This window comes from Oryctolagus cuniculus, chromosome X (genome assembly GCF_051225735.1).
Source record: "Oryctolagus cuniculus isolate XC-2025 breed Fujian yellow rabbit chromosome X, ASM5122573v1, whole genome shotgun sequence".
Taxonomy (NCBI): domain Eukaryota; kingdom Metazoa; phylum Chordata; class Mammalia; order Lagomorpha; family Leporidae; genus Oryctolagus; species Oryctolagus cuniculus.
The window spans coordinates 64,098,923-64,117,455 of record NC_142888.1 but is presented as its reverse complement, the minus strand read 5'-3'; the positions used below and the strand labels follow the sequence as shown (position 1 = coordinate 64,117,455).

Genomic DNA, 18,533 nt, shown 5'->3' with positions numbered 1-18,533 from the left:
CCTGGAAGGCAGAACCTGTTCTAGGGTCACACAATATATCAGTGAAAAAAAAGTTCAAACAACATTGCCATTGTTCAGTTTACATTTTAACCTCTGGTTCCCTGATAGCTAGCAATATGCAAGACACACCCTCAGACAGCACTAGGTATAGGATTATTTGATGACTGAATTAGAGATTTATATGTCACTTTAGGAGAATGCAGTCCTTAGGTAGATCGTGAAGCTGGTAGTGTTGTATGCTGGAATCTAGGATAAAATTGATTAGGTTTGTGAGCTGGAAGTCCACGCCTTCACCACCCCACTGTGTGACCTCATGCCGCTACCTGACCACACCTGAGTGCCCACTGGCCAATCAGACTAATTAACCACTCCCCTTTGAAAGTGGATTAAAAGCCTGGGACACAGTGTTCCCAGCCCTTTTTTCCTCTTTGGCTTCTTGCCATTTTGGGCACGCATGGCCCTGCACCTCCAGGGTGCATGGCCTTCAGGCCACCCGCCCCATGCTTCCTGGCCTAAATGCTCCTCCATGTGGCTGGCTCCTGGTACTCAGTATGAATCCAGGTTTCCCTCTCTGTGGACAGGGCCCTCACTCTCCTATACATTTCTCTCACTGAATGAAAAGCTTAAAAACATCATGCTGACTCATTCATTTATGCTGGTATTCAGAATTCTCTGAATATGAGGCAAGAACCCACACAGGCTTATTAACATTGGGAACTTATTAATAAGCACATGGTAATATCATATGGCACCCCATATTCTGATTTCAGTAGGGCCTCTAAGAGAATACGGCAGTGACCTGTATTCTATCTGTAGTCTTCTTTACCTTTATATGCATACAGAGTCAGATTTGAGTGGATCATGTTTTGCAGCTCGTATAATTGTTCTGGAGTCCAAGATTTACAAAAGAATTACCTGATGTTTAAATCATGCAATCAACTGTTCCTGTTGTCAAGGAGAGTAGAATGATCTAAGGAATATTGAAAATTGTGGAAAGAGTGACAAAGTATTTCTTATCTATATTAAGTCACTGATTTATTTAACCACTTACTGGCTCTTTCTCTGTGTTAGAAACTATGAGAATTGCTTAGGATACAATGTCAAACAAAACTAGGAATTTCGGTTCTTCTTGGGGAAACTCAAAGTTGATCATACTAAAATCATAACATTCTAAACTGAAAAGAATGTTGTGATGGAGAATATGGCCCTCTGCAGTTTATAACTTATGCAACAGATACACTATCAAGCCATTTGTGACACAAGCCATGAATTCTCCAATATAGATCCAGAGTTGGGAATTTGACCAAGTTTTTCAAATCTTGGAATTAAAGGTAAAACCACTGGCTAATAGGTTGCTAATGTTTCCCAAGTGTGAATCTACTTACTGGAGAAGAGTTGCTTCAAAGAGTGAGGACTTACCAAAAATTTGGAACGGAACTAGTTAAACCGTATGGCTCGCAGACTGTGCTGTTAACAGCTGGCAGTCATATGGCTCATCATATGGAAGTGAAGGAAGCATCGGGCTGCTTCCTTCTGGAGGCAGCCTGTGAAAGCGATAGTGAACATGGAGACAGTGCTGAAATGTTCACAGTGCAAAAGTACAAAGAGCCATCAGGTGAATTTAAAAAATGTTGGTAGATTTGAATTATAACAAATGGAAGGATACAAGAAAGTGCTTATAAAGTCTAGATTTGGTAATTATTATTCAACCAAATAATATGCTTTTTTCTAATGAGTGGATATACTCTGGTGAACACTATTATGCAACCTTGGAATTCTTTAGGACATTTGAAGTAAATAGCATACTTCTCCTATTCCTTAAAGGAGTTAGGAAGCCACAAACCAAGGCAAGGGCAAACAGGGTAACAACACTGAATTACATAAAATAAATTGTGGCCCAGCATCAAGTAGAAAGGAGAGGAGAGTCAGTTTAAAAAATTGAAACGTTATGTGAGAAAAACAGAATCTTTTTGTGGTAGATAGATTGATATACAATATTGATGTACAATGGAATAAAATAACACTAGCACAGTGTATGAAAAATGAACGGGGTAATGGTACCTCTGTGTAAGGTTGCTAGAAGTTGTCTTCATTTAAAAGCAGAGTTTGTCTTATATTGATGGAGCACTTTGCTACTACAAAGTTGATAGAGTGAGGTTTAACTTAAATTTCTTTGTGAATCAAAAGTCACTTTTGGAAATGTTCTCTATCTTAAACTCATACATTTTGTGACCTAGGTTATTTAATATATAATTTCACAATATTTTGTCAAAAGCCCTATTATTCAGCTTTGTAAACTGTATGTCTACTAAAAGGCAACAGACACAGCTTAAGCAACATAGGAACGTAGTATTTAAAATATATTTGCATGACTTGAGGATGACCTGAATTTAATGATCTATTACTTCTTAAGTCTCTATGATGGTCGGTCACAGCTTCCAAATGATATTTTCAGTACATCAACTGTGTTAGCATGCAGGAAGAAGACAATAGATACTTAATTTTTATTTTATTATTTTATGTATTAGTATATTCAATTGCAATTTCTGAACTGCTCACAATAAAGTGAAGAATGAGCACATGTAATAGGTTGGGTTAATGTTTTAAATTTAAACTCAAGTCATGAGTTAAAACATCAATCATATGAGATAAAAGACAGTGTAGATTGCAAAGGTGGCAGGTTTTGTTAGTACAGCCACTCCAAGAGCACATGCTGCTGGATATTTAGCCTGGTTTAAAAAATAGGAAGGGAAAAACTACTGAAGGTTGGGTTCCTTTGTTCCATCTGGACTTCCAGCAGCTGTGGAAATGGTAATAAACATCAGGTTTTATTCTACATCTCTCAGCTTTTTACTACTCACCTCTGGCATGCTGAGCAGAGACTTAATCACTGTGCATTCTACACAGTCTTAATTCTGTGAGTCACTATCTCAGATTTCAGTAGCGTATATTAATGCCAGGAGTCATGTGTAGCTTTAAGTGCAGTGGGTAACTTAGGTTTTCTCACAACAGGTGAACTGTATAGCAAAGTGCTAGCCTGTAAATGGAATTTAAACTAGGAATTGATCCCTTATGGCTTTAATAAGCCATAACTATGTTAGGAAATTTAGTGGAAAGGAAAGTACTTGCCATTTAGTAATCCATGAACATACGTGGTTTTAGATGTAAAATTCTATCACTCTTGGCAATTAAATAAGATTTAGAAGGTAAAGGTAGCAAGTGGTGGTATTTCCAGAAAGGAGATCTTTTTAACCTGATCTCTGTTTGTCTATTTTTCACCAGCTCAAGGCCTGGCAGGCCCCCTAAGCGTTCTTTGGGAGTGTTGCAGGACAATGCCCGCCTTCTGCCCCATGCAGTCCCCGGCCTCTTATCACCAGGACTTATCACTCCAACAGGTAATAAAATCCATCCGACAATCAGCCTTGTCTCTTCATACTCCCTCGCATTTGAAATAAACTAATATTGATTTAACTGCCTTGTCCTTCAGAGCTTTTCAAGCTCTACCAGAGGTTACATTATTGAATTGCTTGAGTATTCATGAAAACAAGTGTTTTAGTTCAGTTACTGAAACCAAATGGACATGATTTAAAAATTGTCATATCTTTGCAAGAAATTCCTGTCAAGCTCTTTTTATATGTATATACTGGTATGTGTATGTTTATGTGTTGGGGGCGGGGTGGAGGGCCCTGGCCAAAGTAGCATCATCTCAAAGCCTCTTCTAGATGTAGCACACCTGCTTGTAGCTCAGTAATATGCTTTTCGCTTTCAGGAGTTCTGGGCATCCTTATATATTGTCCAAGTTATTACTCGAGGACAGAAAATAGAAAAAAAGGCATCCTGATAGAGAAGCTTTATAATTAGAAAAAAAGAAGTGCAGGTGATTATTGTCATGAATGATGATTTAATGTTTTGCATTAAGGTTGTGATGAACAGATGAAAATATCGGTCTCATAAATTGTCATTGAACGTTTTTGATTCTTTAAAGGTAACTAAATATAAACATTTAAAAAATATTTGTCTAATTGAAACTTTAAAAATCATTAAAATGAATTAATGACAAGGGAATCTTTATATCTACCTTCAATGATACAAACATTTAAAAGCACCTGCTGTGTTTTGGGTGTTGATTCATAGTTAAGGCAAAAATATATGAATAGTGATCCTGGTCACAGTATAATTATGGAGAAAGGAATGCAATTTAATAATTGCATTAAAATCTGATAGAAACTATAATACAAGTACATATAGGGTGTTATAAAATTGTGCAGGTGGACTCAACTGAATCAGTTTGGTAAGTTGAGTAATACCTAGAAAGATGGAATCTCCAGAGTTATATCTTGCCAGCTGAGTGAGAATTGGACAAATGGAAAATCAAAGAAAGAGTATTCTGAACAGAGAGAAAGAGTGCAGAAGGTTATACAATGATGAGAAAGAGCCTAGTGTGGTGGGAGTATAGTAATTAAGTAGAAGAGACTGGAATAGAGATTTGAGTTTAGAATAAGAATTGTGTTTAGAATAGAAATTCTGTTTAGAATAGAAAGTGAGTAAAAAGCCAGCTTGTGAAGCCAGCATTTGATTGATCATGTTAAGCAGCTTATTTTTCACTATAGACCAGTGGTTTCTAAAGGCTCCTTAAGGACTTTCCTTACTTGGGACATGGAACTGGAGAAGTACTTCTGGGTTACACACCTCTGCCTCGGTTGTATTTTTTAAATGTATTTGCTTATTTGAAAGGTGAAGTGACTGAGAAATGGGGAGGTAGGGTGAGGGAGAAGGAGATGAGCTCTTCCATCTGCTAGTTCATTAGAAGGAAGTTGGAATCAGAAGCACAGCTCATACCTGAACTCAGGTGCTAGAATATGGGATGTGGGTGTCCCAAGTGGTATCTTAACCACTGCAACAAATGTACACACTTTCAGTTGGAATTTTACATTTCAATTCACATAGGATTTTGTTTTTTTGTTTTTTTGTTTTTTAATTTGTAAAGTATTTATTTATTTATTTATTTGAAAGAGTTACACAACAAGAAGAAGACAAACACACGTACACACACACTCACACACACACAGAGAATCTTCCATCCTCTGGTTCACTCCCCAGTTGCCACGATGGGCGGGGCTGGGCCAGGCCAAAGCCAGAAGTCAGGAGCTTCCTGTGGATTTCCCACATGGGTGCAGGGTCCCAAGCACTTGGGTCATCTCCCACTAATTTACCAGGTGTATTAGCAGGGAGCTGGATCGGAAGTGGAGGAACCGCATCTTGAACAGTTGCCCATATGGGATGCCAGCATAACCGGAGGTGGCTTTACCTGCTATGCCACAACCCTGGCCCCAGGAATTTAAGAAAAAATTAAAAAATTATGTAGGTAAAAGAATACAATGATAAGTAACTGAATAAGTATTTTAGAAATAATTGCTGTAGACAGTCGATAGCAAAGAAGGTGATGAAATGAACAAAGGTTAGTTGCTACAATACAAGAATTACTGAGGGCCTAAACAGAGACAAATTTAACAGAGTGGAAAAGAGTTTCAGACTGCTTTAGTAATTAGAATTCCTTACCCTTGATACCTGATAGATATATATCATGAGAGGGCAGAGATTGGGTTGATTTGTCTCCAATTTGAGTGACAGGCTTAACTGATGATAGAATCATTAGTTAAGAGAACTTAGGGAGTGACACAGGCTTTGGAAGAAAATAACGAATTTGGTGACTGTACATATTTAAAAGCCAATTCAGATAAAAAAGAAGATATTCCTGAGCATATAAGTGACTACAGAAGGATAACAGTGCCTGAAATATATATTGGCACTCAATAAATGATAACCTATTTGTTGACTTCTAAAATACCTTGCCAGAACCCAGAAATAGCACCATGTAATTAATAAAATCTGTGTTCTGGTTTTGGGTGAATGTGTAGATGAAATTGTCTTGAAGATAATCTGCTGTTGTAAGCATTAGTAGCTTACCTATTGAGGAAAAGCTCTAATATTTATTAAGTTTTTATGCTTCAGGCATGGGCGATAAATGTTTTATATACACTTCATTCAACCTTCATGGTAGCCTTATGGGTATCGTCTTCATTTTTCAAGTAAACAATCCATGATGCAGTGAGTTTTAATTAATTGCTTAAGGTTACAAAGTGAGTGAGTGGTAGAGCTCAGTTCCAAACCCAGGTCTTTTTAACTCCACAGCCTCTATTCTTACTTGACATATGTGCTTCACCCCCAGCAAGATGATGGAACCTCCTCCTTGGATTGGGGCTTTGGCCTTCCCTGCTACAACTTGGGTTTACCACCGAGTGAGCCATTGAAACAACACTCCTCATTTTTCAGCTCTTTGTGCCTACAGTGGGATGCTAGAGGAAGATATGGGGTTGGATGGGGGAAGGTATGGGCACAACTGTTGAAGATGCAGCAAGTAGAAAAATAGTATCCGGGGAAGCTGGAAGAATCTATACAATTCTAAAGCATCATTCTTAGGTTTATTTAAGAATAATCCTAATTTCTTAGTTTACATGAAATTATTTTGTATACCTGAGAATATCATACTCTCCTATAGTCCAACGGTGTATAGTCAAATAGAAAGAATTTTTGGAATCGTGCATTATTTTGGTTTAGACACATTACTTCATTAGCAAAGATAATTGAGATGGAATCTGCTCTCAATTTTGATGTTGGTGTTTCATATTTGACGTCATATTTACCATGATTCACAAACTTAAATGTCATTAATATTATTTAAAAGCACTTTTGAAGAATTTAGTTGATGTTGTTAATGTGGTCTGTTAAGGGTCTAGAATTATCTGCCCCCATGATTATCAGAGTGTTTTACAAAATTTACTTATTTTAGTTTCCTAATATGTTCAAAATATCTTTTTTAAAGTAAGAAATATTATTCTTCAAGTTTATAGCTTGAAAGTGAGGTTTAAGGTAACAAACAATGATCATAGTGTGTTTTTCAGATATTGTGATATTTTGTACATTAAATTGCATTGAAATTGTTCTTTTCCTTTGGCAGTTGCAAAAAAAATGCCAGCGACAAATATTATAAGTGTTTAAGGCATCATTCTTAGATTTATTTGAAAATAATACTTCAATTCTTATACCTTAACATTTAAATCTTAAAAAGGCAGTATAAAAATCACATATACCATATTGTTTTATTACCATAGTCTGTGGGTAAAATTTTTCTATGTATTTAAAGACTTATTTATTCATTTATTTATTTAAAGGACAGAGTGATAGTGGGAGGGAGTGTTAAGACATGGAGAGAGAGAGAGACAGACAGACAGACAAGGGCCAGGCTAAAGTCAGGAGCTTGGAACTCCATCTGAGTTTTCCACATAGGTGGCAGGGGCTCAAGTACTTGGGCCATCATATGCTGCCTTCCCAAGCACAGTATCAGGAAGCTAATACAATACAAAGGTTGGACACAATCTTTTCTATTTTTATCTTATTCAATTTCCCTTTGTAATTTGTATTTTTTGTTTTAATTTCAAAAATGTTTATTTTTGTTCTTGATTATCTTTCTCATGATTAATGAAACCTGATTTGTTCAAAGTCCACTAGTTCAGAATGTGTGATAACATAAAGTGGCTGTTATAAAGACTCCAGTATTAATAAAATTGTTATTTTTAAGCAAATTAACTGTATAACCAAGACACGCGCGCGCGCGCGTGTGTGTGTGTGTTAATGTTTGTATGAGTATAGGGTCATTAAAATATTTGGAGGGTATTTGGGTACCTAACATTCCTTTAGTAATATCCATAACATAAATAACCAGTATGTTAATTACTGGTCTTTATTCCCTAAGGTAGGTTCCTTAGGACCTATTCATGACAATATTATCAGATATTCATCTAGATATTATATCTAAGTAACTATAGGTAGACATGGTATCTGAATGGATATGCCTTAATTCTTTCATTTAATTTTTTTAATTGAGCATCTACTCTGCACCACTCCCCAAAATATCTGCAACAGTCACACTGGGCCTGGCTGAAGTCAGGGGCTGGGAACTCAATCTGGATCTTCCACATAGGTGCCAGAGAGGCAAGTACTTGAGCCATTATTAGCTGCCTACCAGAGTGTGCATTAGCAGGATGCTGAAATCAGAAGTGCAGTATACAGTAATTGAAATAGGCACTGTGATGTGGTACATGAGTGTCCCAAGTAGTGATTTAACTGCTACACCAAATACCCACCCCATCAAAATGAAGTTTTACTGCATTTTGCTTTTATATATTTGAGCTACTGATATCCTCATCTCATATGTTTCTCCTCTCTGTTCCTATCATACAATCAATATCTTAATTCTCTGATGGAGCATTAATGCATAAAATTCTGTTTTTTTCCAGCATTTTCTGTAAACAACGTTTAGACTATAAGGGAAAAAGAACAGGGCATGTTATTCCCATCTTTGTCTGCATCTCTGTAGAAGTGCTAATATCTCTGGATCACACTGAAGGGATGGACTAGTCATATATGCCTTTGAATTTCCCAGGAGATGACTACTCGTCTTCCTTCAGTTTATGAAAAATTGCAAATAGACAGATGTGTAATTTGCTCTGAAAGCAATTTAAAGTGACAGATTACAAGGAAGTAATGAAGTGCTTCAGTTGAAATTCCTATAGTGTTGGTTTCTTAAAAGATATCAGAGTCTTTATTTGGTTTCTCCCTCTAGCTGTATTGTGGTAAAATATTTTTAAGTGTGTCAGCTGCCATCCAAATCTCTGGGTAACTGAGCCCATGAAGATCAAAATCAGAAATAGTAGCTATAGCCATCACCTTATAATTAGCAGAGTAAAAAGTAGAATTATGCTAAGCGTTGGCAGTGCAATGTCAACTGCGTGGTATGAGATCCAGTCATTTCTTGGTATCTGAAGGGAATTGGTTTTAGGCTCCTCCTTGGGCACCAAAATCCATAGTTTCTCAGGGCCTTATATAAAAAGGCATAGTGGTTGCATATAACTTATGCACACCTTCCGTATTCTTTAAATCAATTAGAGACTACAAATAATACCTAATGCATTGTCAAAGCTGTGTAAACAGTTGCTATACTATATTGTTTAGGGAAAAATGACAAGACAAACATTCTGTGCATGTTCAGTACTGACACATTTTTGAGCTACTTTCCATTCATAGGTGGTTGAATCTGTGGATGCGGAAGCTGCTGATACAGAGAGCCAACATCTGTAATGTCAATTCACCTGTTCACATCATTGGAATCATTGTTCTTTCTTTCCATGCAACATTTTACTTTCTTACTCATTTAGTATGGATGCTAAGATGTGATTATGAGGAGAGTTCCTTGGACATTCTGATTTTTGAAAAATGTTTATTTATTTGAAAGCGACAATGACAAAGAGCGATCCCATCTGTTGGTTTACTACCCAAATAGCCGCAATAGCCAAGGCTGGGCAAGGCTGAATCCAGGAGCCCAGAACCCCATCTGAGTTGTTATGTGGATGGCAGGGACCCAAGCTTTGAGCAACCATCTGCTGCCTTCCTAAGTATACCAGCAAAGAGCTGGAACAGAAGTAGCATAGCCAAGACTAGAATCGATCCTCTGGTATGGGATGGCAGTGTCGCAAATACCATACTAATCCTTTGCACTACAATACCAGCCCCAGACATTCTGATTTTTTAAAGAATAGAAAAAGAGAAACCAAACTAACTTTTGAGATGGTTGACTGAAAATGTCTGTTGAATATTGTGAAATGTGCTTCATGTCACATAAATAATAAATGCTGTATTTTATGTCATTTCTTTTTCTTTAGGTAGGTTATTGCTTGTGTGCTTAGAAAGAACTGTTGATCTAAAAGTAGCCAAAAGTTGAATTACTATTATTTAGAACATAGAATGTGGTTTAGGTTAACACGCATCTGTAGTTTCTCTATTAAATAAAAAGCTTAGGGGCCAGTATTATGGCACAAAGGGTTAAGCCTCTGCCTGTGACTCTGGCATCCCATATGAGCACTGGTCCCTGCTGCTCCACTTCTGATCCAGCTCCCTGCTAATGCATCTGTGAAAGCAGCAGAAGATGGCTCAAGTACTTGGGCCCCTGAACCCATAAGGGAGACCCAGATGTAGTTTCTGGCTCTAGGCTTCAATCTGGCTCAGAACTGGCCATTGTGACCATTTGGAGAGTGGTAAACCATTGGATGGAAGATATCTCTCTCTGTTTCTTCTTATCGCTCTGTAATTCTGCCTTTCAAATAAATGATAAATCTTTTAAAAATGCTTAAATATATCAGTTTAATAAATACAACTATAGTCATATTAGCTGAATCTGAGTTTCCCAGCTCCAGTTTCTTTATTAATGTCTGTCAGTGCTTTTTTGCTATATGTAGTATAATTATTTTAACCTAAAATATCTATATGCAAATTTTAGGTTCCTATCAAACAACTTTGCTCTGCCTGGGTGACTCATAGGTAGAAGTCATTACTTCCCATGTATGTGCAGGGGAAACAATTGGAATTTAAGAAATCATCACAGAGTCATGGTGTTATTGATGATGGCATAATGATAACAGTGTATATAGTGATTTAAAAGCACTCCCACATCTTTTAAAGACGTTTACTTAATTTTCTATGTACCTGAATGCCGTGGGCTTCTCGGGGAGTCTGGCCAGAAGACTCAACCCAGGGCCCGCAATGACGGTTTCTTGGGCGAGAAAAGAACGAACGACGCTTATTGGTCTTCAGTAGACTTTTTATTAGAGAAAGTAGCCTTGGCAGAGGTAGAAAGGAAGGGAGGAAGGGGGGGAGGGGGGGAGGGGGGGAGGGGGGAGGGGAGGGGAGGGGAGCTTCCTCCTCACACCCGCGGCTTATATACAAAATGTGACCAATCAGAAGCAAGCTAGAGTCCATGCATCAGGCACACCAATCTGGTCTCTGTTCACGTGAAGGGCACGCGTCCTTCGGCCAATCAGGTGAGGTGTCACGCAGCAGGCAGGCAGGCAGACTCACTGCGGGGGGTCCTGGCGCCATCTTGTTGTTTACCTCGACCTCGATCCCTCCCTCCGCCTCCAGAGAGCCCCGCCCGTTGGAAAGCCCCCAGTCAAAACCGAAAGTAAAAACCTCTGCCTAGTGATGCCGCCACGGACTATTCCCCGACACCTGAAAGTCAGAGAGAGAGAATGAGAGAGAGAGAGAGAGAGAGAGAGAGAGAAAGAGATTAAGCTCCCATCCACTGGTTCACTTCCCAAATGCCTGTAACTGCCAGGATTGAACCAGGCCAAAGCCAGGAACCCAGAACTCCATCAGGGTCTTCCATGCAAGTGACAGGGTGCCAAGCCCTTGAGTCATCATATCTTTTCTCCCAGGATGCATTGGTAGAACTGGATTGGAAGTGGAGAAGCCATGACTCAAACTGGCACCTCAGTATGGGATGTAGGTATCCCAAGTAGTGGCTTAACCCACTGGACCAGAACACTTGTTCCACTCCCACATCTTTAATGTGTGTATATGTATATGCAAATAGACAAACTTTAAGTTAAAAAGAACTTGTTTCAATCATCTTCTCATTTGATTCTTTTATCAATCATGATTTTTTTTTTTTGACAGGCAGAGTGGACAGTGAGAGAGAGAGACAGAGAGAAAGGTCTTCCTTCCGTTGGTTCACCCTCCAAATGGCCGCTATGGCAGGCGCACTGCGCTGATCCGAAGCCAGGAGCCAGGTGCTTCCTCCTGGTCTCCCATGTGGGTGCAGGGCCCGAGCACTTAGTCTATCCTCCACTGCCTTCCCGGGCCACAGCAGAGAGTTGGACAGGAAGAGGAGCAACTGAGACAGAACCCAGAGTGCCGGCGCCGCAGGCGGAGGATTAGCCTAGTGAGCCACGGCGCTGGCCAATCATGATTTCTGATTAACAAATTATGAAAATGAGCTTTCAGGAAGTTCTATGACTTGCCCTAAATCTAAGATAGCAAGAGTGGGGCCAGAATTTCAGGCCCTTTTGCTACAGATACCATAACTTTCCAGATAGACCAAACTCTGTCTTATATGAAAACTAGATGCTGAAACTTCAGGCTATAAATCTTTGCGATCAAATAGAAGCTATTAAATTTACTCTAAGAGATCAGATGTTGTTTGGTGTTTTAGAGAGCAGGAAAACTTTGGACTAATCCATCCATTTAACTGCTGATGCTTGTATAACTTCAATGAAGTAAAACTTTTTTTCTTTCTTGATGATTCACATAATAATTTGTAGTGTGGAGAAGCCAGTATAAAGATAGTTTATAATCATTGATATCATTATGTATGTGTGCCTATAATTTTTCCTTCCAAGAAGTATAGAAACAATCTTGGGAATGACTCCAACCTATTTCTCATGTTGAGAAAGGTAGCAATTATAAATTATTACTGGTGACAATTCTTGAGTGAATTACTCTGATATATATGGCTAATGAATTAATATGATTAAGTTAATGAGAAATACATGTGTTGCCAAACGCCACTAATCCAGCTGCAATGCTGCTCCACATTTGCAGTTCTAGCTTCCTCCTGTGTTGAGAGGATCATTGATGCCTACACACTGTCATTGTGATAAATGATATATCCCACAGTACCCTGCTTTCCATCTGGTTGATCTGCAAACCATCCCCAAATGAGAGATCTCTTACAAAAATCACATAGTCACAAGCCAAGTCTATCAGATTATCAAAAGACATTTCCATCTCCAGGGCCCATCTTCCAACAACATTTCTCCCATAATACACAACTTACATGAAATGAAATACACAATTCTTCACCTGCTACCTGTCTTACTCCTTAAGTGTCTTCTCATTATGCTAACTTGCTTTATTCTAGAGGAAAAAGAGTACATTTAAATAACACAATAAAAATTTCCATTGTATAATATGCCTGACAGATGATAAGCTGCCTTGTCATTACTTTATTTTATTGGATACACTGGATGGTTGTACTGAAATACCCCATTATAGTAAAACATGTCATTAGCTTTATCAAAAGATAGTCTGTACACTTGTTAAGCAAAATACACTGAGTTTCAATCATCCCAGGAATGCTGCAGAGCAAAAAATATATTGTCTATTAAAGAAGTAAAGAGTAATGAGATTTAGCATCTATTGGCATCAACTGCATATCATGACCAAAAATGGATAAAATAGGATAGAACCCACTTTTTGAAAATTCATAGAGCATAAGGTATCCTGTCTTTATTTTAATTAATTAATTCTATTCATTTGAAACACGAGAGAGAGAGAGAGAGAGAGAGAGAGAGAGAGAGAGAGAATATCTCACACCTGTTCACTCTCCAAATGCCCACAACAGCTGAGGCTGGCCCAGGCCTAAACTAGGAGCTGGGAACACAATCTCTGTCTCCCACATGGATAACATTAACCCAACTAATTGAGCCTTCACTTGCTGAATCCCAGGATGTGCATAGCATGAAGCTGGAATCAGGAGTGAAGCTGGGACCTGAAAGCAGGCACTGCTATATGGGATGTGGGTGTCCTAAGTCAAATGCCCACACCCCTCTACCTGATGTACCTTGCCTTTATTAGCAACTGAAGCTTAGGGGATAGTGATTAGTTACTGCAGAGGTAGTATTGACGAAAATATTTTGTGTGACCTTTTTGCTTGTCTTTGCTTTTTCCTTATCTCAACTTTATATTAAATGTAAGCAAAATCCTGAGAGTTTGCTAACGCAACATTTTTTATTACAAATTTGCACATATGCTTGAGGCCTTGTAGACAATCCATAAACATAGAATTTTAATTTTTTTGTTTTAGAGTGCTGTATTTAATGTACATCTGAAAATTTCAGGAGACAGTACTTTTTAAATTTTTATGTAAGATCAATCTGGGCTAGCAAATCATACTCCTTATGTGAACATTAGCAATAACAATTAGAATTGTCAGACTCATTAAATGATAACATAAAAAGAGGTGTTTAAACTCTGACTTATTTTTCTCTTTTCTGTAGGTTAGATTTTCTTTTCTAGTAGTATTAGTTGTATTTTCCAAGGACTAACAGAGAGGAACTACGTTTTTAATCATATTGAAGACTCTTTCCCTTTGCACCCTATGTGAAGGCATATGAAGTTCCTTAAATGACTGAAGTAAGTGTAACTGAAATGACTCACCCAGGGCAGCAATGAATATCAAATGAAGAACTGAAGAAGAATTTGTCAGGTAGCACCATCATTAGATGAAAAGGGGCAATTAGGAATAATCAGTTGATGCAGAGAGGGTCATCATATACAACTGTGGATGATTATTTGAGAAACATTGAATAAGGCCCTTGATAAAAAATATACCCATGACCAGTGTTTTGGTGTAGTGGGTAAAGCTGCTGCCTGCAATGCTGGCATCACGTATGGGTGCCATTTTGAATCCTGGCTGCTCCACCTTCAATCCAGCACCCTGCTAATGGCCCGGGAAAAGTGGTAGAGGATGGTTCAAGTGCTTTGGGCCCCTGCTACCCACATGGGAGACCAGGATGAAACTCCTGACTCCTTGCTTTGGCCTGAACCAGCCCATCATTGTGGCTATCTGGAGAATGAACTAGCAGTGGAAGATACATACACATCTATGAACCTATCACTCCAATCAAGGTGGTACACATACCCATTCTCCTAAGTTTCCTAGTGACCCATCCCTTCTTCTCTGGTTGTACCTCAGCCAACCACTGATTTGTGTTCTATTGCTATAGATTAGTTTTCATTTCCTAAAGTTTTATACAAAGGGAGTAATAGAGAATGCATTATTTCTTTGTCTGACTTCCTTCACTTAGTATAATGATATTAAGATTCCAAATTGTTTCATGCATCAATACTTCATTCATTTTTATTGCTGAATAGTATTTCATGGTATGGATATGTGACAATTTGTTTACATATTACCTCTAACAGGCATTTGAGTTGTTTCCCAGCATTTTGTTATTATGAATGATACTACTTTAAATCTTCATGTACACATTTTATGTGGATATATGCTTTCATTTCTGTGGGGAGCAACCCGGACTGGACTGAGTTACTGGAATTAGGACTTATTCTATGCATCTGCTCTCCCACAATATGGCACTGGGAGAGGAGAAAACAGCTTCTACGCAGCTGCCTCTTGCCAACTTGAGTGATGACCTCCAGGAGCTGATCCTGTTCCTGATTGGAGGAGAGCAGCGTACTCGGCGTGTGGGCAGCCGTGTTGGGATTGGCAGAGGAGGACTATAAAGGAGGAGAGAGACAACATGCACCAGGAACATCTAAGGGGAACATCTATCTGAAGGAACACCTGTGCAGCCCCCGAGAGAGCCGGCCGGCGGTGTGCCGCTCCCCCGCGGAAGTGGGGAAAGTGGCCAGGGGGAACCGCCCTTCCACGGAGGTGGAAGGGACGGTAGCCAACCCGGGAAGAACCAGCAGCAAACCCGGGGAGGGCCGAGCAGACGAAAGAACAGCGCAGGGTCTTGTGTCGTTCCTCCACGAAGAGGGGGAGCGACAATTTCTCTTGAATAAAAATAAGAGTGAGATTGCTGGGTTTTATGGTGAGTATGTATTTAAGTTTATAGGGAACTTTAAAACTGTTTTCCAATGTCTTTGTACCATTTTACATCCCATTAGTTGTATATTAGAGTTTCAGTCATTCCATATTATTGTCAAGGTTTGATGTGGTCAGTCTTAGAAATAAACTTTTAACAACCCGTGCCACCTGAATATAAATATTTGTATAAAAATACTGACTGTTGTTTAAAAGTTAATCCTAGGGTTGGCCTTGTGGTGTAGCAGGTAAAACTACTGCCTGTGGTGGCAGCATCCCATATGGTTTGTGTCCCAGCTATTCCACTTCTGATCTAGCTCCCTACTAATGGCCTGGGGAAAGCAGTGGAAGAAAGCCCAAGAGCTTTGACTACTGCCACCCACATGGGGGACACAGATGAAGCTCCCAGATCCTGGGTTTGGCCTGGCTCAGCCCTGGCTATTGCAGGTACTTGGGGAGTGAACCAGAGGATGCAAGATCTTTCTCTCTCTCTTGCTCTCGCTCTCTCTCTCTCCCCGCCCCCTGTCAGTCTTTCAAATAAATAATAAATCTTCAAAAAAATAAAAGTTAACCCTAAACTAAAGTCAGTCATGCTTTGTTTATTCATGTTACCTTAGTATGAATGGGTATCTACAAGAGATCTTAAAAAGTTCAGAAGTGCATATTATGAACAAAATTACACACCAGTTTTACACATTTTTTTGCACCAAATAATCTTTTAATTTTAAGTTCTATTATTTTTGAAGTACCTTTGTATATATGTTTCAATATAGGTTTATTGTCAATGAGGAAATGAGACTGAAGACCAGAGTGAAGGGTATGTCATTTGGGGGTGATCAGCTGGTTGGCTCTATACAGTATCTTGGACCATGACATTATGAAGATGAACAAAAGAAGCAACAGGAGAGAAAAACTAATGATAGAGAAAGTGCAAAGATGGCTCAGATTCTTCCTTTTTCACCATTTTGCATAGAGCCAGCCTAGTGTAAAAGAAACAAATATTTGGAAACTAAAAATTGGAATTCATGATCTTGTTATTTTCACATGATTGACTTTTTGATTAGGATCACACTTGAAAGCAGAATTAGATATTTCTGTTGAATAAAGCCATATCCTAAAGGCTAGTGAGGAAAAATAATTTTCCTTCTATCCACTTATGGATAAGGATTTATGAAAAGAACATTTCTTTGGGGCTAAGGTATGGCCCCAAGGAATAATTGTTCCATGTCTAGTTTCAGAGAAAAAACTCTCAACATATTGCACCTCATTGTGATCATGCAAGTTAAATTAAAGGCTTAATTAAGTAATTACATAAATGAATAAACAAATGGGAAAGAACATTTTTCTTAAACTGTTAGGAATGCATGGTATTGTTTCACACTATTAAAGTAAAAGTTTGAAGTCAAATATTTTCTGTTATGTATTTAATGTTAAGTATGCATATATTATTTATGGAAGTAGACTTCTCATTTTCAGAGTGAAAACTATGCTTATTTTTATTTTAATCGGGGCTCTGGCTAATGTTTGGTATCTGTAGGTTTGTGTTTTTGTAGGATCAGAATATCAGTTGAGTATTTTGTGAAAAATAGCAGAAGATATTAAGGGCATGAAGAAGCTTGAATATGCAAGTGAAAAATGAAGAGCACACTTTAGAAAGGATAGACAATATTTAAAAGGGAATGTATTCTATGTATGTTAGTTCATTAAAGGAATGAACTCAGTGAATGAAAACTTCTCCACCAGTTTACAAAATAAGAAATAAGCATCTCAAATATTGGAGGAAGAAAAAGGAGAAATATTTGAAAACATTATAAGCTGAAAGCGAGAGTGAACTATTGATTTTCTGATTAAAAGTTTGACCCAATCATGTCAAGTTCAGGTTCTGTGAGAAGCATTCATTGAGATAACGGTCAAAGAGAGTCATTAAGTAACTTTAAGGATATTCATGATAAGCCCATTTCTTGCATAAAAATGACATCTGTTGAAGTCAATGATCTCAATTTTCTACATGTCACCCCTGGGTGTCCCTTTAGAAATAGAACACTATGAACGTTCTGGTTTCACATGACATTGCTTACATTGTTCATTTCTAAAATATGGCAATTTTAAAGGAAGGTTTTTTGGGGGGCCGGTGCTGTGGCGCAGCAGGTTAATGCCCTGGCCTGAAGCGCCAGCATCCCATAGGGGCACTGGTTCTAGTCCCGGCTGCTCCTCTTTCGATCCGGCTCTCTGCTATGGCCTGGGAAGGCAGTAGAAGATGGCCCAAGTCCTTGGGCCCCTGCACCCACGTGGAGGACCTCGAAGAAGCTCCTGGCTCCTGATTTTGGATCAGCACAGCTCTGGCCGTTGTGGCCATCTGGGGAGTGAACCAGCAGATGGAAGACCTCTCTTTCTGTCTCTACCTCTTTCTGTAACTCTGTCTTTCAAATAAATAAAAATAAAATCTTAAAAAAAAAGGTTTTTAAAAAGATTTATTTGAAAGTCACAGAAACAGAGAAAGAGAGAGATCGATCTTCCATCTGCTGGTTCACTCCCAAAATGGCTGCCATGGCTGGGTCTGGGCCAGGCTGAAGCTAGGAGCCAGGAGCTTCACCTCTTCACTGCCTTCCCAGGTCATGAGCAGGGAGCTCTATCAGAAGTGGAGCAACCGGGACTTGAACTAGTGCCCACATGGGATTGTAGTGTTTCAGGCAACAGCTTTACCTAATATGCCTCGATGCTGTCCCCTAAAAGAAGCATTTAAAATAAAAGTCTGGTTTTTCTTTCATGTGTTTTTTTTTTAAGGAATTCAAGCTGTAATCATATACCTGCTTATATTTTCATTTTATTCATTTGACCAAAAATGGACAATCCTTTATTTTATGTTTAAAAATGTATTGTCCAAATTTATTTTATGTATATATATATATAGAGAGAGAGAGAGAGAGAGAGTATATTGATATTAGTAATTTATGGTACATTTTAACTAAAATTTTCAGATAGATTTTCCAAAACAATAAAAAAAAAAAACCAAAACACTAAAAATAAAACTTAA

General features: G+C 38.5%; 1 protein-coding gene across 4 annotated transcripts in view; it reads left to right on the top strand.

The window, feature by feature from the left end:
• Window positions 1-18,533, top strand: part of DACH2 (dachshund family transcription factor 2) — a 573,911-nt gene that overhangs the window by 272,946 nt on the left and 282,432 nt on the right. For all 4 annotated transcript variants that reach the window (XM_002720253.6, XM_017349997.4, XM_017349998.4 and 1 more), the window contains one exon: window positions 3,283-3,395. In XM_002720253.6, the coding sequence (XP_002720299.2) occupies window positions 3,283-3,395 (113 nt within the window). The remainder of the gene's footprint in view (window positions 1-3,282; window positions 3,396-18,533) is intronic.